Here is a 22,947-nt window from a genome sequence, read left to right as displayed (position 1 = left end):
ATAGTGGGATTGGTGAATTTTCCCGAAAAGGGAAGACTTTTAATTTTGAAATAAAAAGATTTGTATTGTGATTGAAATATACGGCACTACTTACATAAAAAGATATTGTTTAAAAAGTAGTATAATTTTTACATACCAAAATGATAATCTATGCTTTATATAAATAATAAACTAACTAATTTACCATTTTCTTTAATTTTATATTTTTAATTTTATAATATACTAAATAAGTGAATATTTTTCACAAAAAAAAAGTTCGTCTGTCGTCTTTCTGTTTTGTGATAAATATCAAACTTTATACAAAAAAAAACATTAATGTTTTTTCGATAGATAAAATTATTATATTAAATTATGTGTTTTTCTATCAAAATATAAAATATAATAAATTTTATTTTTTAAATCAAATTAGTGGGTCATGTATTTAAGTATCATTAGTTGCTTTTTAAAGAAATATAATCATTAGTTGCTAAGAGTATTGATACCCTAAAAAGGTATCATTTATAGCGCTAAGAATAACTAACCATTGCAATTATTTATTCAAATAAGGTATTAATGTTATTATTGATAAATAGTTCTCGTTACGTATCCAATTTAATGTCTTTCATGCAATGTTCGGCTCACTATGAAGTATAAACCTTTTATTTAATTGTTTTCAAAATTAAAACAAAATAAATGTTAATTAGTCTTTAAAAGCCGTGGGTACGAGAAAGGTCATTTCACCTTCAATATAAAGAGAGTTTGTGCTTAAAAGAATATTAGTAATACAAAGGTCACTGTTTAACATTTTATTTTAAATAATTTTTTATTAATTAAATTTATGTGAGTTTTATTTATTTAAAAATAAGATTTAACGAATAAAAATATATTAATAAAAGCATATAAATATTGCTGATTTTTTTCATTATACTAAAAATCTTCACTTTTTTCATTTCTTTTGAATAACAATAATAATAATAATGAGAATTTTTATAGAATGAAATGAAATAGCGATGACAAAGAGAGGAGGAAAAAAGTTGGAAAAAGCATTCATGGAGCTGACGGGGCAAGGGACCCACAATGAATGAGAAGGCGACAATAACCATCAATGTGGGACCCATCTGACACATGGTCTTGCTGGCGCTTCTATTCACCAGTCCTTGTCGTGCGGACCCACAACAGCTACCCGTGCATCGCGGTCAGCCACTACCCCTGCTGCCCGTTGCACGTGCGCTCCCTTCACTTGCGAATCCAGACAGTCATTGCAAATTGCAACGTGGCTCTCAAAAATATAAAAAATCAACTTGATAGTAGTAGTATACATTTCGTCTTCTCCTCTGATTCTTTAGGCAGAAATTAAGTATTGTGGTATGTTAGGTTTAGAGAAGAAAGAGAAAGGAACTATGGGTGCTTACGGATTGAATTTCGTTAAACCTATTGGATTGGGTTGTATTATTTTATCAACATATCTAATCCAAATTAACTTGATAATAATCGGAATGGGTTTGATCAATCGTACCTGAATATTTAAAGAATATTTTTTATTTTGTAAAATTGATTTTTTTTAAAAAAATAATTGATTTTTATATAAAATTTTATAAGTATATAATAATTAAGTGCCTTCAAAAGAGATTAAATTTTAATAATATTTAATTAATAAAATTAAAATAAAGATAAAAATAACAACTTAAAAAATCAAGGTTAACTTAATTTAATAAAATATGTTAACTAAAAATTAATATGTTTTATATTTAATATTAATTTATATAATAATAATAATAAATCTAATTATATATCATTGGTTGGTCAGAGTAAAAATAATAGAACTTGTTATTCTATCCTTAAGTTAATCAAATAGTTCAGGTTAAGAGATTACTCACATTTATAAATATCTTCAAAGAAGATGAAATGATTAAAAAGAAAGTGAAAGAAAAGTAATTTTTTTTGTGATTCATAAAAATCGAACCTAGGTATAAAAAAAATTATACCAATTCATATATATTATTCAACCAATTAATAAAAAAAAAACTAAATTAAGTATGTGTATAAAATCATATAAATATTTTGGGTGAAACTAAAACAAAATAATTAAGGTCATTTTTTTGGCGTTATTATGTTCTTGTTGCAACATATCTATCAAATTTGTAATAAGATTATTGATACAAAGTTTTCTATTGATTCTTTCTTTTCAAGCATATTTTTTTTAAAAAAAAAAATTATGAGGCTCATACTTCAAATCTTATTCAAGAAATCCAAATCTATGTTTCAATTGAACCACAACACATTGGTAAAAATCATAAGGTCATTTAATTTTTTTCACTTTATTTCTATTTCTTTTGTTTCTATCTTGTTCCTAATTTAAGCAAAGCATAAAAGACTTAGCATGTGTTGATTTGATCTCTGTATGTTACGATTTGATCAATATAACACGAACCATTTATCGTTAAATTGATTATATTACGTATACACTTTCAGAATTCAAATTAATTGTCACTTATGAAGACGTACGAAAGTATATATTTAGATGATATGATAGTCTTCACATGCATTTCATTCAGAAACTCTTTATGTACTTTGGCACAGTAAGTAGTTTGTTGATTCTGGTGAGTTAACGCGCTAAAGAATTTATTTTTTCTTAGTTATGGTTTTGAAAGTGTTTAATTTATATATAATTTTTTATGGCATTAAATAAGTTTTTAGTCTTTTAATTATTTCAGATTTCAAATTTTAGTTTCTTTTCAAAAAAATTGACATTTTTTAAGAAAAAGTTTGATAAATTTGAATTCATCATCAACTTTCTTTCAATATTTTTAATTCATCGTATTAAACTAAACTTGTTAAATATTGATATGTCAAACAAAAATTCATATTAATATGACATATGAGAGTCATGGGACATAGATATTATGCGACAATCTCATGTTATATTATATTATCACGTAAATAAAGGTATCACATGACATGATTTTTTGTGGGATATTTTTTAGTCTTTATATAATAAATTTTAAAATTTAGGTTTTAATGCCTACACCACTTTCACCTTTCAAGTTTTATTCTTTGATTTAGTCCCAAAAATTGAAATTACAATCTTTAGTTATTAATTAAATTTTGTTTTGTTTTAATCATTTTTAGAATCTTTAATCTCTTCTTCATTTATTTTCATCTTATCAATATTATCACAAACTACCATTCAAACTATTGATATTTGAGTTTCTTCTTTGGCATGATTTTGATCTCTGGTATTAGAGCCTGATGGGGAAGTAAGAATATTATTCGTAACGACATATGTTAACTGATTTCATGGATCTGAACTCACGTACAGTAATCATTTTCGTTCGTGTATAGTACTCTTAATTTAAACAATATATGTTTGAACAATATTTCTAGAAGTACAACAGTTTGATATTTTAGTTGAATGATAGTGTAGCAGTAAGCCTCGTGAATGCGAAAGGGCGGTAAGGCTAAGGTGCATTGTTCAAATAAAATATTTAGACATAATATACTGGTGGCTATAGGAGTAATGTTCAAATTATATTGTCTGAGAAAGAAAAAAAAAGTTAATTTTTTTTTTCAGATCCAAGAAATTTAGTAACGTATAACCTTATGGCAACATTTCTATGGAACCACATGAAGACAAAGATATTAGAGGATGAATTAATTATGCCGCGTCTTTTACGTTCTTTCTCCCGTATTTCTTTTAGATCTAACTCGTCTTCATCATCGTCCTCAATAAATTCCCCAAGAAACACCAATTTGCTCAACGAGCAAGAAAACCAGACCCACGAGGTTGCCCCTAAACACAATCTCTTCGATAAGGAGGTTCGATTCGAAGATATAAACCAAAATATGGATGACGGGAATATTTCAGAAATCCGTTAGGACACACTATATATTCTTGAGACAATTAAAGACAAACACAATTTTGATTACATAATCAAGACTGTAGAAAATAATAGGGACGAATTTCATTTACTTTCAAAAAAATTCAATTTATGAACATAGTCGAAAATACAAATACTTACACATAGGATGTGTACAAGTAGCCATCAAGCCTTTAATTGATATGGGTATAGATGTCGCGGTATTAATGTGCCTTAAAGACATTAGGCATAACAAATTTGAAGATTCCTTGATAAGGACGGTAGAAACAAGCCTAGGACAAGGTCCGGTCTACTTTAATTGCTATCCAAACAAAACAATGAGTCTGATGAATAGAAACATTCTTGATTCTTTGTTCTTAAAGATCCACTTTCATGGCCTTGACATGAAAGAAGGATCAATTCCAGCGACACTAATCTATAGGATTCAGTACAAAGTCATGAATATTTGTGCATCAAGAGTCCTTCTAAAACCACAAAGAGGAGAGACAACCTTGTTTATCACTGATATGACAAAGGCCAATGCTTCTCTTTCAAGAACCATAAAATGGGATGAGGTAACTATTCCTAAAAAATGGGTCATGAATAAAGCCACACCATCTGTTCCCCTACCCGGTCCAACCATAGAACAAATTAAACAAGACAACTTTGGTAAGGAAGAAATAACCTTTAACAGGAGAAATTCTTTCTCATCAAGGATAGAAGTCTCTAGGTCTGAATATGAGTTAGCAAGAAGGTCTTTTTTGGTGCGAACCCGTTCAATTCCAGTAGGAATAACCAGATCTGAGTCACACAACTAATTTCCTACTGTAAACCTCCAAGGTTTAGATACCACTTCTAGTATACCTAGAACAACATACAACCAAGAACAAGAGAACGACCAAAAGTTGATCGAATCTCCAACTTACTCCTCTATGCATGAACCTTATGATGTTATCTGACAACTTTAGCATTAATAAGGGAACCGTTAGAAAATACTTTTATTCTCCGGAGCATGAACTTCAAAGGAGATGATTTTTTCAACATTTTAAGGGTTCAAACAGAAACAATCCATGACAGAGCAAAACTGTTGGGGAAAAGGATCTGAACTTGCTGTGCTTTTAGCCGGCTCAAAATCTAAAGAAAGCCTGGCTAAGAATCTCAAAGAAGTTCTCCAAATGTTACAGCAAGAAGAAGAAGGATCTTTCTCAAAGAAGGAAGAAACAAGTTCGTCAGAAGAAGAAGAAGACCCTTTCTAACAGAACGAAGATGGTTGTTTTGGTATTTCTTTGAATGATGATTAAAATATTAATTGTATTATCGGTCACATAACCGGTTGTATGTGCAATTGTAGAAATAGTTCCGGTCAAGTAACCGGTACTGTAGCAAATAGTGAATTTTTTGGCTTTAAAAGGAGTCCTCGACCTTAATGTGATGCACCCTTTCATATAACCATTTTTCAGGTTTTTAGAGAGAGAGGCGCTTTGCATAGAAAAAATCTTTGTAAGCTCTTCTTTCAATTTCAGTTTGAATAAACTTAAATTTTTTTTTTCACATCCCTTCTCCCTCTTGATCGATCCTGTACGGCTTTGTCGCCGCTTCTGTTTCTTTTATGATTTAATTGCTTTAATTTCTTAAGTATAAATATATACAATCAGATAATATATATATATATATATATATATATATATATATATATATATATATATATATATATATATATATTATCTGATTGTTTTTAGGGAGAGATTTTAAATATATAATATTGAGTTCTTAGGAATTATAAATAAGCATCAAAATGAGGTGGGACACGTACAAGTAGTAGTCCCAAATCACCCACCCTTTAAGATAAAAATTGTGTCCTATGTTTATCTCATACTTGCCATAAGTATTTCTTAAGCATATACCTACAAAACTTATCCATATATGGTTATATCTACGAGTGTCTATGGTCATTTGTAACATCCTCTCTTATTGTGAGAAAAATTATGAATAAAATGTAATAACAATAATAATTATAAAATGTAATAAGATGTTATAATGATTAATTGGAGTCAGCTACCTCCAAGGGCTTACGCGCGACCTTCTCCTAACTGAGCAACTTATATGAGTAGCACTTGGTAGTAGGAGAGACGATCTATGCAACACATGCTTACCTTGTATATCTTGTTGGTTGCTTGATATTAGCTAGAAGAGCTTATCCTATGCATTAGTCGATACTTGCCACTTGTTGGTTATTTAAGATCTTAGTTGATGTGTAGCTGATATGCATAGGGGGCTATTACCTTGTGTTTAATGTAGGATATAAAAGACGAGATGATGATTAAGAGAAAAGAAAAAAGGAAAAGTCCAAGATTCAATCTCTTTTATTAATAAAAATTAACATTAATGTTTGCCGATTGAAAAAACAAAATCAACCCTATGTTTAATGTACAAGCACCTAAGTGATGCTAGCATGCATAGCACTCACCAATTTTTAGATGTATAGCCCTTATTCAAGTACAATTTTTGTACATTATTTTGTTTCACTATTCTAGGTTTTGTTTTTTGTTTTACTATAGATATTTATGTTAATATGCTTAGTATGCATAACAGTTTGAGCATTTTCCTACTTTCAATAGTCAATGAGACAGACAAAACATACACTGAACACAAAGTAATGACGAATTCAAGATCCTAAGTCAGTGGATATAAATTATAAAAAATAAAATCAGTGAGTTCAATTATATAAATATAGATGAAATAAAATATAAAAATATAAGATTTTATTTATAAATTTGATCAATTTTAAAAAATGAGGAGGTACAAGTGCACACCCTCACATGACTGTAGTTCCGCCACTGACACAAAGCCTCATGCTTGTAGATGGAAGCCAGGGGATTTGGACATTTTGAGCCCTCGAGGGAGATCATGTATTCTCTCCGACTAGATGATGTCATTTGAGGATCATAAATAGTTGCAGGTGTTTCACGAGATGCCATACTTTTCTGGTTTCCTTCGACTTGGCAACCACTTTTGTGCGTATCTACCAGAGACAGTCGTATGTCAATTTGGTCACATATAGGAGATTCCTCGATCCCTTTGTTGAATTGTAGGGCATGTGCCCTTTAACGAGGTAGTTGATGAGTAGTAATAACTAAAGTTGGACATGTGGTTAAGTCTGTCGGGAAACCTACAACTAGAAAGCCTGTCATGCGAAGCCTGCATTTCAAACATACTCAATTTTAGCAAGCTTGCACCTGCTAGCCCACGGAATTAGTGGGTCGACCCATATAAAAAATAAAAAAATTAAAAAATTAAATTTTAAAACGTAAAGTTGGAACCATTTTAAGAACTATGAATTATCAAATAAAAAATTATTTGTCCAAAATAATTACATAATTTACATCTCAAGTCACCTAAAAAAAGTATTTTTTTCATATCATATTTACTTAATTTGTAATTCTATATTAAATCAAAATTATCACCATTCACCAAACCATTGAAAAATATATAAAGTACTTACATTCTATATTTTTTAAAAGTTATTTTTTTCTTAATTTATGCCCCTTATTTATTAGTATCATATATTTTATATTAAATTATAAAAAGTCTGTGAGTAAAACTTGTTTAACACGCAAGTAAATGGACTGGGCTAAAAAATTTGCATTTTAAATGAAGGATACTGCTTGGGGCACCCAACATTTTTGCTGGGACGCCCAACAGTTTTCATAAATTCCAAAAATACCCTTAGTATAAGGGTATTTTAGGTTATAAATAGCAGCAACAACTTTTTATTTCTGCAACACCATTTTTTCCCGTAAAATCTAGGTTACTTAGTGTTAGTTGCTTCCGTTAAGACCATTTTTGAAGCGTATTTGGTCTCCGATGATATAGGAACATTGTTCAGGAGTATGGGATCAAGTTTGGTTAGTTTTTGTCACCGGAGAAGACGAGGTACGCAAAAAAAATTTAAGAACCTACGGATTGACAATCCGTATGGTTCATACGGATTGCTGATCCGTATGAATCATACGGATTGTCAATCCGTATGATTCATAGGGATCAGCAATCTGTGTGAACCATACAGATCATCAATTCGTATGGCTCATACGGATTGACAATTTGTATGAGCCATACGGATTAATTATCCGTATGGTTCACACAGATTGTTGATCCGTATGAATCATACGGATTGCCAATCCGTAGATTTCTAATTTTTTTTAAATTGTGAATAAAATTATATGAATTATAATTTTAGAAATTTTAAAAATAAATTTTTTGTAATAATTTTTTTTGTAAAATTGTGTGATTTTTTTTAAAAAATAATTTTAGCAATTTTAAAAATATTGATTTAGTGATATTATTTTATAGTGGTATAAACAAATGTATTTAGTAATTAAATTGTTAAAATAAATTATAATATATATAAACTTTTTAAAAATTAGTAAAACTAACATTAGATTGCTTAAAAATTAATTTAGTGATTAATTAAAAATAATTTAATTCATAAACATGACCAAATTAATTACTAAAAGATACTGTTTGTCGCACAATATTACTTCAACATTGCAAAAAATTTATGATCAACACATAGTAAAACAACTATTATATAAGAAACTGGTAACTAACAAACGGATAATATTAGACAAATTGTTTGTAGCAAAAAAATAGTTAGGGAATTCCTAATAATTAAAAGGAATAATGTTCAAAGTCCTAATAATGTTCCAAGTCCTAATAATGTTGAATTTAATTCATAAACATGGTCAAAATAAAACATGGTTAACTGTTAGATGAGAGAATTCAAAAATAACTTTCATGCTAGCTTTGAAGGATAGGGTTTCACAAAAATATTTCCATCCAGCTCCAATTTTAACTGTCTTTCTCCAGTGATTGAACACAATTCGACATTGTGCAATGTCCTCCAAATTCAAATAAGTCCAGCCTTTGTCTTTAAGAAAATAATACATGGTGCTTGGAACGTCTTGATATTAAGATTAATGTTATGTCAACAATTTATGAAATTTAAAACTTGGAAGATAAATAATTGCTGACAACTAAATTGGAAAGTTGCTTACCAGGCTGCTGCAGGTAATTTTGTGCGGAGTGAGATACACCTTGAAAGTGACAAAATTTGGCACTTGATGGTATAATGAGTGTCATCTTGGGAATGATTTTGGAAGGATACTGCTCTTGAATATGGTGAGAAAGAATACACTCTTACCATAATGAGTTAACGACACTTGATGATCTTTGGTCAGGTGATAAAAATCTCTTAGTGTTGTCCACCCTGCTACAATGTGGCTAGTTTGTCCAAATCTTGGTTGTAGACAACGGTATGGAAATTTTCATCCTTGTCAATGAAATGCCATAAACGATCAAGTACGTCTTTTCTCCTTACAACAAATGACCTACCAACTTCACCGTAAATTTACATTTGAAATAGATAAAGCATTAGAATGAGACAAATAGGTTGATTAGTTGCACAAAACAACAAAATAATGATATGTTAATTAAATCAAAATGAAGATGACCTGGTCCTTAGCATTAATGGTGTTTAAAATAGCATCTGGTGGAACCACGACTTTCAACATGATCTTGGCCATTTTGCAGCATTGTCTGTACTCTTCATTTGTTAATTCTGACATAATTCACATTCAAGCATGATATTTAAAAAGATTATTATACAATGATATAACAAAATTGACACTCAATTAGAAGTCATGGTGAACGCCAATTCATTCTTAACAATTGGCAGAATTATTAATCTATTAACTCGACATATATTCGAAAGAAAAATTATTTCAAATAAAACTGTTAAGTAGCAGATACATAAGCTGAAACAGACATATAGATGTTGTTCCAAAGCATATAGTTACTTCAAACTGACACAAGTACATTCATCAAACAATTTTAAACATTGGGAGAACATGACAAAAATTAGTCATCAGGATTATGTAATTATTTTTACCATTAATGTCAAAGTAGGTGAATGAAAAAGAAACTCCTTTACACAGCGTATAAAAAATAACAATTTTTCTTTTACGAAACATCATAACAATAAAAAAAATTTAAAAATAATTTCGACTTTATTATTTTCAATTAAAAAAACTATAAAAAAAACCATATGGATCACTGATCCGTATGGTTCATATGGATTGATAATCCGTATGAAGCATATGGATCTGTGATCCGTATGGTATCTACATTAAAAAATAACACCACAAAAAAATTATAAAAAATAACAATTTTTTTTTACGAAACATCACAACAATAAAAGAATTTTAAAAAATAATTTTGACTTTACTATTTTCAATTTAAAAAAACCATATGGATATAACACCACAAAAAAATTATAAAAAATAACAATTTTTTTCAAAAAATAACAATAAAAAATTTTAAAAAAATATTTCAACTTAAAAAATATTTTAAAAATATCATACAGATTGTCAATTCGTATAAATCATATGGATTGACAATCCATATGAACCATACAGATTATCGATCCGTATGGATTTTTTCCAGAAAAATTGCGTTTTTGGAAGCAAAGCAACACATTGAACTCCTACTTTGATTCAACACAACAAAGCAACACATTGATTCATTCAATCAACCAAAACAATGAATCAAGCAGAGTGCATGACAAAAACAAACAGAAAATGAAGGATATACAAGATGAAGAAGAAGAAGATGAACCAGGAAGAAGAAAAGCAACCAGGAAGAAGAAGAACTAGAGGAACCAACAACAACCGTCAAAAGAAGCATGTGTGCCAAGCGGAGGAAGACGAACTAGAAACAGCACGGGAGATAGAGGCAGAATGAAGAAGAAGCAGAGGAGGAAGAAGAAGCGACGAAGAAGAAGCAGGAACGACGCAGGAGAGGGAGAGGCAGTGACTCGTTCATAAGAGTCACTATTATTATTTATATTAAATAGGTGAAGGACATTTTAGTCATTTCACCTAGGTTGTTGGGTGCCCCAGCAAAAATGCTGGGTGCCCAAAGCAACCCCCTTAAATGAATTCTAAAAAAGACTTGGAATGTGCGTTACTTTATTGCAAAATTGTTGATCCGGATGACCATCCGTATTGCAAGATTTTAAATTTATAATCTAATCAATTGTCGGAATGTAATGGATTTTATAATTTAGAATTTAAAAGATATAAAAAGACTTTATAAATTTAGAATATTTGAAAGAATTCCATACATTTTTAGACAACATTCAACTTTATAAGAGTAGTCTATGAAAAAATAACAAAGAAACTATATGATTTAAATAAATAAAAATAGTAAAATCAATACAATAATTGATCCTAGTTCTATACTCTTCTAAATAATATTTGTCCACATATTTAATGTTATACTAGCCTTTCATATATTAGCATATTCTCGTACGTGCTCTTGAATTTGAACAATAGAATCAAAATTATGGTCTTTTTTTTTTTTGTTAACCAGTATTTGCCATACAATAGGATAATCCAACACAAAAATGAAACTTTTGTTTCTAATTTCAAGGTCTTGCCCAACATCCTTGAGCTAGATGGAAGCTGTTGAAATATTATTTTATCAAGTCACTTTCAACATAGAAATTCATGGTGAAAATGTTCTTTTAGCAACTTTGATTACACCGAGACAAATCAATGCCACATAGTGGGGGGAAATAAACAAATACAGAAGGAAAGACTTAACACTACAGTACTTATTATTAGCCTGTAAGAGCAGAGTTCAGAGCACTATGGACATCAACCCCAATCTGAGCTTCAGCTTTCTCCAAATCAGTTGTGGCTGAGTTCAGCTTCTGGGTGAAATCTTGAAGACCCTTCTGGACTAGATTCGCATCAATTCGGTCCACCGGCACAGCCTCAACAGCTATTATATCAGCAACAGAGTTTGCATGGATGAATGCAAAGCCACTGCTGACAAAGTACTTGGTCACATCGTTCCCTTCATGTACAGATAAGACACCAGGTTTCAACTCTGCAATTGTTGCTACATGTCCTGGGAGAACACCCATCTGCCCAGTTGTTGCTGGTACAATGACCATATCAACCTGTTGCACAAAAATTGTTATTTTTCAAGGAAGATCGATGGAGATTTTTTCTTACTAATATCCAAAACTTCGATAGGATGAAATCAGTGAGGATGGAGATGTTGCAGCACAAGAAAATAAAACAGATAACCAAATGTGTCAATAATGGAGATAACTACAATGCAACAAATTTGAAGTTTCCACTTCAGATAGAAATCAACATTCTTTTCTGATATGGTGGCACTGTAGTATAAAAATATTCAGTCCAATCGATGTGCACATGGTTTAATACTAAAATAATTTATATGTGCATAAAGCTTTCTGCTCCACAAAATAAATCTGCTGCTTTATGATGACAGTTACAAGGATAAGAAATTGAGACTGGCATATTAATTCACTTATAATCAGATACCAACAAATCACATGCACAAGGTGGAGAGCAAAATTACAGTTACCAATAATTCTGATTTCACTGTTTATTTGATCCTTTTTTCTTCCTGGACTATCAATGCCACTGCAAGCACACTTTTGTAGTTACCTAAATTCAATTACATATATCACAAACTACTAACACTATCTCATACAGCAATGGGAACCACTCAATTCAACAGCATGGCCAGCTGTCTTAAGTCTTAAAGTGGCAGGCTTCCATTAATTTAATTAGACGAGTCACACCAATTTAATCAGACACCTCAAAATTCACTTGCACAGCTGACACGCTTAAAAGCATCTGTTTGATATCCAAATCACAAAACATCTCACTCAAAAGATAACAAAAAAACTTTTTCGAGAAATAATAGTGGTTTGGAATAAGACTGCTTCTACTGATCACATTTGCATGGATTAAAAAATGCAAGGACAAAACTGTAGGAATAAGCATCAAACAGTCAATACAAATTTGTGTCGCAAGGACAAACTTGAAAACTATGGTGCCATGAAACAGCATCATAAAACAACTCCTTCAATAAAAGCATGCTCCCGAATGTTATTATGGCATAATATTTTTATGATACTGTCCCTCTACAAAATTTACTCTAAGAGCAACAAATAGTCAGTGCATCATGTCTTTGCAGTATTCAAAAGGAAGGTTTACGTGAGATAAAAAATAGGTAAAATTCTTTTCGATGCTTTTTCTTTTGAGGTAAAAGCAATGCTAAAGACACTAAAAAAGAAATATTAAAACAGGCCTCTTGCTAATAAAATGCAGATGGTTTGGAAATATATTATGAAACAGGTTGTAGAGCACATTATCATAGTTTCAAGTTTTATGGGTATCCAAAATAAAACACATTCAAAAAGGAAAAATTAAAGCTAGGAGTAGCATAATTGAATCCAGATGTCGGTTTTATATAAAAAATGTTCAATGCTTGATAGAATTTCAAGATTCGGTCCCAAGAAGAAATGCTACTAAGGCCAAGAAGCAATAATAATATATATAGTCTCAGCATTCATTTCCTGATATATAGATCTTGAAATCAATGCATGGTAATGTGTGATACTTATATGTGAAAAATAACAGGGTTACCCATTCAAATTTTGCATCTCTATGCTTATGGTTAATTAGAAAATGTTAAGCTTGATTATATTTTGTTTAGAACTGAGGCAACATTCTTCTTTATTTATAAATTTTTTTGGATAACTGAAGAAAGGAAAAGCATTTGAAATCAAACAGGGTGATGAGAAAAAAGCTAGATCTCGTTGTCTAGATTAGTAACAACTCCTTATTAAACAAACAAGGGAATGTACCAAGGAAAAACACATAATTCTACAGCATTATTTGATTCAGGAATTCCTAAAATCCAGAAACAACACCGTTCCCGCATAAGAATTTTGTATACATTCAATTCTAGATTATATAGCAAGGGAAATGGGTTCCACACAAACAATGACAGCATACATAACAACATTATGGAAGAAAACAAAACCACTTATTGTGCTTATAAAAATCATAAAAAATAAAATCAAATACCTACTTTTATTCGCAAAGTATAAAGCCCTGAAAACACTAGAAAAGGATTAAAAAAAAGATCAATTTCAATTCACAATCAATCGAAACAAGTGAACGAAATCTGAACAAAGTATAACAAACAGCAAGAAAATGTGTCCAAAGAACAGACCAAAACAACCCAAAAATGGAGCATAGGATCCTAAATAAGCAGCACTCTCACAAGCAAGCTGATGAACACTGAACAGGATCCTAAATTCACCTTTTAAATCACAAAAGTAAACCGCACACACACACACACACACAAAATTCAAAATTACGAAACTTCAAAATTCCGAGGATCTAAACAAAAGATAAATAAACCAAAAAAAAAAAACAGCGTATTAATATATTCATTTCCATCAAACAACCCTAAGACCAACCTCGTTCACCTCAAACGAGTCAAACCCCACATCAACCAGATCAGCACGCTTGAAATGCAGAAACCGAAAACCCACAATAAACCACATCCAAAACAAAAGCTTCCACAGATTTTTAAAAAAATAGAAAAACTTAAAAAAAAAGGAAAAAGAAAAAAGTGACCTCTTTTGCGGCCAATTGAGAAGAGTAGGGCAAGACGAAGTTGACTGTGAGCTTGGAAGGGAGAGCCGAGGGAGTGGGTGGTCGGGGCTTCATGTACGCCAGCGGCGTCTTCGGCGGGTCGATGTTGGGGCTCACTTTCTTCCACGCCTCCGCGAAGGCGGAATCCGCGGCGGGGGTCGCCGGCACGTCGGAGGAGAGGCGGCGGCGGGAGGCGCCGGTGAGGAGGGAGGAGGTTGCGCGGCGGAGCATCGCGAGATTAGGGTCGGATCGCTCGGTCTCGCTAGGTCGGAGAGAGAGAGAGAGAGAGAGAGAGAATGGGAGTGTTTGTTTGTGTGTGATGCGAGTGAGAGAGAAGTGTGAAAAGGGACGAAAAGTTTGAAGGAGGAGTGGGTTTACTTTGGAGCAAGGGTTTGGTCTTTGAGAAATTTTGGGCTTATATTGTAATATTGGGCTCTAACATGTCTCAAGAATGGGACCTGAATTCTGCACCTCCCATTTTTTTAAAATTTCAACCTATCCCTTCTACTTTCTTCTTCTTTCTCTTCTTTCTTTCGGTGGAGCAGCAGACACACAACCCCTTCCCCTCGTTCTTCTCTTCTTCCCATAGCACACCCCGCTTTCTAGTTCTTCTCCTACTCAAGTCTTCTTCTTGTAGTCATTAGAGGTTCCAACGTAGAAGTCCTTATCCTCCTGTAACTCTCCATGTTGTAGGTAAGTTTCAACGCTTCACATTCACATTGTGGACTTGTTTCCTAAACAAACTTTCCAAAATAACTACTTTTTCTTCTAGAATGACTGTTCTGGAAAAACCTTTTCCAGAAGCAAAAAATAACCATTTTGAAAAGCCTATTCTAGAATGGTTATTTCTCGCTTCCAAAATGGTGGTTCCAAGAATCCATTTCCGAAAGCAAAAATAGTCATTCTGGAAAGCCTATTCCAAAATGCATTTGTTGCTTATGGAATGAGCTTTTTATAAGTCCAATAATACTTTTCGGAACCCTCTTTTTGGAATCTCATTCCTGAATTTTTTTTTTTTTTGCTTATGGAAAGCTCGTTCCAGAAGCTTTTTTTTGTTATGGAAAGGCTATTCCAGAAGCATTTTTTGGTTACAAAGTGGTCATTCTAGAGCCTTTTTCTACTTATGGAAAGGCTATTCTGGAAGCATTTTTTGGTTACAAAGTAGTCGTTCTGGAACCTTTTTCTACTTATGGAAAGACTATTATGAAAGCATTTTTTGGTTATGGAATGGTCGTTCCGAAAGCTGTTTAATAGTTAATTAAATTTGATTGTTATTTTACATTTTTAGTTTTAGTTTGTATGGAGGATGATTACTTTGTAATAAGATGTCTGATGAAGTTGACATGGATGTGGATGATACCGTTAAAAATGAAGATTGTAACAAATTTTTTACAACTATGAAGGTAATTTTATTGTGTGAAATTAATAGGCAGTTTATTTAATTGTTGATGTATTTAATACTTGGAAGGTGAACTTTGACCAAAAAAATGTTGTATGTTGTTTATATAGGTTTTTGATACTCGAGATGAATTATTGAAATGAGTTCAAGAGGTTGCATTTGAGTTGGGTTTTGTTGTTGTTATTTTAAGGACAGACATAACAAATGGAAAATCTAGAAGGAAGGCATTCGTCGCCTTGGGTTGTGAGAGGTGTGACAAATATAGACAATACAAAAAAGATGCAAAGATGACCACTAGGGCTAGAAAATGTGATTGCCCCTTTAGGTTGAAAGGAAGACCATTAAAGACTGGCGAAGGATGGGTACTTAGGGTTTTGTGTGGGTCTCATAATCATGATATTGCTGAGACTGGTTGGCCATCCATATGTTGGTTGACTAACAAGTAATGAGAAGACAATGGTTATTGATATGACAAAGAGTGTGGTGAAGCCTAAAAATATTCTTCGGACATTGAAAGAACACAATGACAAAAATGTCACCACCATTAAACAAGTGTATTCTGCCAGAACTACATATCGGAGATCTCTCAGAGGCCCCAGAATAGAAATGCAACATTTAATGTATTTGTTAAAGCGTGATATGTATATTCATTGACATGTAATAAATGATGAAGAAGTTGTATGTGACATTTTTTGGACACATCCTTATGTGCTAAAGTTGTTGAATGCATTTAACATAGTGTTCTTCATGGATAGTACGTACAAAATCAACAGGTATAAGCTACCTTTGCTTGAGATTGTTGGTGTTACTTGTATTGGGCTAACATTTTCTACTGCTTTTGCTTATATGAAAGCTAAACATGAAAAAACTGTGTGGGCACTTGAAAGGTTCAAAGGCCTTTTTCACAGACATGATGAATTGCCAAAAGTGATTATCACAAGCAAAGGTCTAGCTTTGATGAATGCAGTAAAAATTATGTTTCACATAATTGGTTGTGCCAATTTCATATTGATAAGAATGTGAAAGCAAAGTACAAATAACATGTAACTCCCAAAGAGGCATGGGATCAAAGGCTTGAATTTCTGTTATGGATTGTCCTACAGAGTTTGCCTATGAAGATTATCTGACAAAGTTTGAAGTTGTTTGTGTACCCTGGTGTGAGTTTATTGATTATGTGAAAGATACTTGGTTGATCCTGCACAAGAAAAGATTAGTCAAGGCATGGACAAATAAAGTCATGCAATTGGGTAGCACAACAATCAACAGGAATTTAACTTATAACACATGGTCTATTAAACTAGTATTTGTATACAATATTCATTTTACTGGGACGTTTGTCTCAAACTTGTTTTGTAGGGTTGAGTCTGCCCATTGGGCGTTGAAGTGATTGCTCCAGACTACCATGAGAGACTTGTGTAAATGTTGGGATGCAACAAACAACATGATCATATGCAAAATAATGAAATTAAAGCCTTATTTGAACATAGCATTTACATTGTCAATCACACTTTTAATGTATAATTGTATAAGAGATCGTGTGGATTTGTTTCAAGGTATGCATTGAATCATATTGCATATGAAATTCATAGAATGCAATTTGTTGGTATAGACTCGTCTCGTTGTGGATGCATTGTAAGATTTTGTCCACCTCTTGTTTTCTTTGTCTCATCAAATGCAGTCTCGTATTAAACTCCAAGTAAGTCAACAAGCACAGAAATTGCCGCTTCCTTATCCGTATGTTCAAAATTGTAAAATTCCCTTGTAATGGGAATGTGAAGCAATGACTCCATGTCATCAAGGGTTATCGTCATCGTCATCTCTCCCACAGGAAAATGGAAGGTGTTTGTCTCTGTGTCCCATCTCTTGGAAAAAGCAAATAAGAGTCCCTTATCTATGGTGTGATGATTGTATGTAGTCAACAAAAATAAACCGAACCCCTTGACCATGTCTTGTATCTAGTCATGTAGGACAATCTCTGACTACAACTTTCTCCTATGTGTTACCAACTTTAGCTCACCATGTTCCTACAAGAACATAAATAGTTACTAAATAAGTTCCAAAAAAACTTACAATAATTGAATCAATTTTAAATATTGAAACAAACTTAATATTAGTAGTTTACCTTGCCACTCTATATTTCCCAAGCCACATGATCAGCATATGAGGTCAGTTGTGACGTGTCCTCGGGGCCACCAGGGAATACAACAGGTACTTCTAGCTCTTGGTGGTCAGTAGGCTTCACTTGCTCAATAATTTGGACAGGCTCTTGAGGCTCAACAACCTTCACAGGCTCAACACGCCCTAAAGCCTCTACTTGGCCAGATTGGTCCAAAGGGTCCATCATTGGAGCTCCTATGCCTTCGTCTAACATTGTAGGTCTAACTCATTTGTCATTGCCATCATCACCATCAAAACTAACCCTTTTTTTTAAAATTAATTTATTAACATAAGATATTACAACTAAACTACAAATAAACTACTAAGAATAAATTGTAGGGGTTTCAAATCAAATTAAATTTACTAACAAAAATACTACAATCTTAACTTTGGGCTATAGGGGATCACACTGATAATATATAATGAAAGAAGCAGACATTAACTTTTTCTCTTTATTGCTATTATTATTTTTTTTTTAAGTAAATTACAAGAAGAAATAATATTACTAACAAGGAATATGGAAACAATTGATCACTTATAAGTTATAACGATGACATAAAGTATAATTATAAATTAAGAAAGAAAAAGAGACATTCCTTTGAAATAACCAGCTACAAACAATAGAATATATTTTCCAATTTTTACATTAACAATAAAAAATTAGAATAGGCAACAACAACATTTTCTAAACTAGTTTGAATGTAGGGAATTCAAAGAATCAATCCTGGGAGTTATGCCTCATTAATTGCTAACAAAGTTGTGCTCATCTTTGACCAGTTTTAGTCATAGGAATTCAGTTGTGATAATGTAATGATAACTAGTTTTAACATCACTATAATTCAACAACTCAAATTCATTTTCAAACAAGATTTGAATAGCCTGTCTACTATGCATTCCAGAACAGGCAAAGACTTTTGAAATGACTATTCTGAAATAGCCAATCTGAAACGACCATTCCATAATAGTCATTGACTATTCCAATGGCTATTACAGAATGACTTTTTTGGAGTAACCATTTCGGAAGCCTGAACCCAATCCCATACTCTATCCCATCCAAACTAGAACCCAACCCCCCACCAAAACCTGTAGCCCACAAGAACCCAACCCCCCCAAAAGAAATAAACCCAACCCCACCAGAACCCAAACCCACACTAGAAAGGAAGAACCTTACCTTCAATGGCGAAGGAGGAATGAAAGAGGAAGGGATGCTCGACTTTGAGACGAAGGAGGAAGAAAGCATCCTTCACAAGAAGGAGGTGAGTTGTAGGTGAGAAGGACATCGTGGAAGAGAGGTGTTAGGCTTTTAAGGGAGGGAGATGTTAGGGTTAGGGAGGGAGGTGCCAATTCATTAAAGGCAATAGGGTAATTTCAAATGAAATAGGGGGTGTAAGATACACTTGTAGGAGTGCAGGATTTAAGTCTCCTCAAGAATGAGTGTTACTATGGTCGCTACCAACTTCGCTATTGGCACTACCAACATATGCAAAATTCCTCTTTTACTCACTCAACTGGTAGTGCCAATAACCTTCCATTCTCCTCAAACTTCTCCCTCATGCCACCCCCACCCCGCCATCCAGCAAGTTGTGCAACCCAACCTTCATCTTTGTTTAGTGCACACACTTCAATGTCATCCTCCAACACAATCACGCACATCCACTTTCAAGATCTACGTCACACCTCCTCGATCCCATCGAGATCCAGACCGCACCACCCCATCAAGATTCATGTTGTTGTGAGTGGTCAAGATCTGTTTGTGTCTATAGGAGAAGGGAAGGGGAGGAGTGTACAACAAAAATACATTTCTGTTTAGTAAAAAAACAAAACAAAAAAGAACAGAAATATGATTTTGTTGATGTATAGTACAACAATGGAATTGTATTTCCATTGCTTTTATTTTTTCATCCTATGTGAGTGCAACAAAAGTACAATTCCACTGTACACTATACAACGAAATCGTATTTCTATTGCTTTTTTTTTGCACCCCCAAATAACAACGGATATACAGTTTTGTTGTGTTTCTGTTCAGGGGGTAATTTTGGAATACAACTAAAAGGCACCCATGTGGGTAGTCTCATTAGCAATTGTGGTAGTATCAATAACAATATTCCGTTAATAAGACTACCACAACAATTTCATCCATACCCATGCTATTTCTCTTTGGTTTTGTTTTTATATATTTCCAAAACATTCCTCACAAATAGTATTTTTTTTGGATCACATGTATTTTTCATCAGAGACGATCATGTTTGAGTTGAGTAGGATCACTTTGAGTAACAAACCTCTCCTTTCAAGTATTTAATGTAACTGCATATCCAGGTCTAAAACTCAAGATTTCAAATTAAGTTGGAACAACTCCACGTCAGTTGATCCACGTGCTCGGTGGTCCTCACTCCTCACATATAGTCTCTGTAACATTAATTCTTTTTAGACATTATTAATTCTTAAAAAAATGATCATATTTTGTGGGGTTTCCCCCATGACAAGGACTAAGGATCAATATTGTTAAATAGGCGCCATAGAGGCATTATAATGCTATTGCAATGGGGAATTTCTTGGATCCACAGTTTAAGGCTACATCTGGTTTTTTTAAGGCAAAAATAAATTTTATTCATTCTACTACATATGCTATTGTGACCGTTATGAGTATCATGGTTGCAGCATGTATGTAACTTATGCCATCATATCATCTTTGGCGAGTCTTTATCCAATTAAACATTGAGTTAATTAATACTATTATACCGTATAGGTATTAGGCCTAGCCAAAAACCCATATATACCCTTTGACCTTTAACATATAGAAGCATAAGTCATCCCTTGAGACTGGGTACTTAAATACGAATCATCGAAATATTCGCAAAACACACGAGTACTCAAGTATTCGACCTTGCAGAATACTTGAACACTTTCTAGCAACTGTTTTGTATTCGGCCAGTCGGCATGGCCAAACACTTGCCTAGGCGCATACCTACGTATTCAATAAAACCATGCTTAAAGAATCAGGGTAATCGGCATGGCCGAATACCCGAACATCCCCTAAAAACTACTTTTTCCCTTGACCAAGTGCTCGACTTGGTGATCAAATACTTGGCCTAGTTGAGTACCCAAATACCCAAAGATGGAAAATCATGATGATAAACCATAAAGCATGATTACCATAAGTAAGAAACATTAATGTTATTAACAAAAACCTTAATGAAAATTACTAGAGCGTTACCTAAAATGGTAATGACGTACTAAGGCCCGTAGGTCCAAGGGCCCATTAAAATATGTATAAATAGTTGTGAGAATATCAAGGTAAATTGTTGTTCATATTGCACTAAATACTCATTTATTGCTCTCGTTCGAGATTTGGCTTGAGTGTCAGAGTACCTTTGGTAGGTACCCTCTCTCTTTGACTGACGAGAACTGATTACTAGAAGCAGAAGACTTTGGAGAAGGAGTTACCAAGGAGAACGATTACGTAATTACCCCTTTACAAGTACAACTATGTTAAATTTTTTTTACTGCATTTGAATTTTATTTGCATACAAGTTATTTTTGTGTACATATATAATTGATATATATTATGGGTTCAAATTAGTGTATATGTAAAGATAAAATTATGTATAGTGACAACTTTCTCTCATACCTTTGCATAGCGAAATAAGGAATGTTAATGAAACATTTTTAATGTTTCCTGATAATCACATTTCTAGTTATTTCACAAAAAATGTGATTTTTAAAAATATAAGTAAATATCTTGAAACAAATGTCTTGAAAAAAATTCATAATTATAATGAGAAGGAGTTATTAGGAATAACAAATTGTAATATATAAAAATGACGACAGATTTACATTAACGTAAAAAATGTCTAATTGAAATACACATCAATGATATTAAAAATATTTAATATACACTCATTTTACTTCAATTTTGTTGGGCCATTAGATAACCCAACAAAATTCCACTAATAAAGTTCTTAAATTACTTTTGTGGGCCTTACATCTTTTACATTCTTATATATAATTTATTTTAACTTAAAATATTAATTTATTTGTAGAACAGTTCTCCGATGGACAACCCAAAGATATGATCTACCACAAACTATTTTTTTTACATTTTTTAAATGAGACAATAATGTCCTTAGTAAAATCCAAAAACCTAAAATAAAGCCTATTTATTCCCTTCCGCCTCCTCTCTCCCTTTGTCATTTGTTTTCCTCCTTTGCCACCATCTCTTAGACTCTTATAGCATGATCTCTTTGGTTCACTACATGTTTCATCCTAAGGACCTGGTCTTCAATGCGCTTTATCATCATCATGTGTCGATGCAGTCTCACAAGATGGGTTCTTAGTCCCTTGTTGGTGCACGATGCCACAATAATTCTTTTGTTTCGAAGGTGTAGAACATAGTTTCTCTGTTGTGACCATTTTACGCTGCATATTTGGTCATGAAGGGTTTTATTGTGGAGGTAAGTGTGATCTTGTTCTTGTTTAGGTGTAGGTTTTTTGGGTGATGGTTTTGCTTATGGCTATTAGGGTTAGGATTATGTGAATTTCCAATTTTTGAATTTAGAGATTTGGGAAATAAGGAGAAAATTAAAACTTCAATTTAGTTTCTTATGCTGTGATCCAATTTTTGGATTTAGATTTTAGGGGATGAAGGGAAAAATTAAAACTTTGATTTTGTTTATTATAGGGTTGGGTGCTTTGTTTATTTATGCCTCTAATGTTGAGTTCTTATCATAATTAATGATTCTTGGTTATTGCATGAAAGCAAGGATGCTATCTCTTTTGCATAGAGTTTAACACCAATTTGCCACTTTATGCAACATGTCAAATAGCTTAAGTTTTGTCACCAAATGTAGTGCCATGGAAAACACAATTGACTTTCCAAGCTACATAGGATAACATAAGAGAAGCTTTCTTGATCTTGTAATTCTTGTACTTCTTTTATCTTTTCTTTTCCATAAACATGCATTGAATTTGGAAAGGGATGTTGTCATCACAATTGCAGTTAAAGCTCATG

General features: G+C 32.6%; 1 protein-coding gene across 1 annotated transcript; it reads right to left on the bottom strand.

The window, feature by feature from the left end:
- Positions 1 to 11,283: 11,283 nt before the first annotated feature.
- On the bottom strand, positions 11,284 to 14,762 carry LOC114406465 (ATP synthase subunit delta', mitochondrial-like). Its single transcript, XM_028369173.1, has 2 exons — positions 14,366 to 14,762; positions 11,284 to 11,859 (listed from the first exon to the last, which is right to left on the bottom strand). The coding sequence occupies exons 1-2, from the start codon at positions 14,612 to 14,614 to the stop codon at positions 11,515 to 11,517; spliced, it is 594 nt and encodes a 197-aa protein (XP_028224974.1). The 5' UTR covers positions 14,615 to 14,762; the 3' UTR covers positions 11,284 to 11,514.
- Positions 14,763 to 22,947: the final 8,185 nt, after the last annotated feature.

Source organism: Glycine soja, chromosome 3 (genome assembly GCF_004193775.1).
Source record: "Glycine soja cultivar W05 chromosome 3, ASM419377v2, whole genome shotgun sequence".
In the NCBI taxonomy this organism is placed as follows: domain Eukaryota; kingdom Viridiplantae; phylum Streptophyta; class Magnoliopsida; order Fabales; family Fabaceae; genus Glycine; species Glycine soja.
This window is presented reverse-complemented; position numbering and strand designations above follow the sequence as displayed.

What these genes read in the sequence shown, in the direction of transcription:
- LOC114406465 (XM_028369173.1), bottom strand. Translation starts at nt 14,614, where the DNA reads ATGCTCCGCCGCGCAACCTCCTCCCTCCTCACCGGCGCCTCCCGCCGC. An exon ending in CTCAATTGGCCGCAAAAGAG is followed by an intron (nt 11,860 to 14,365) that starts GTCACTTTTTTC and finishes TTTGTGCAACAG; the next exon opens with GTTGATATGGTCATTGTACC.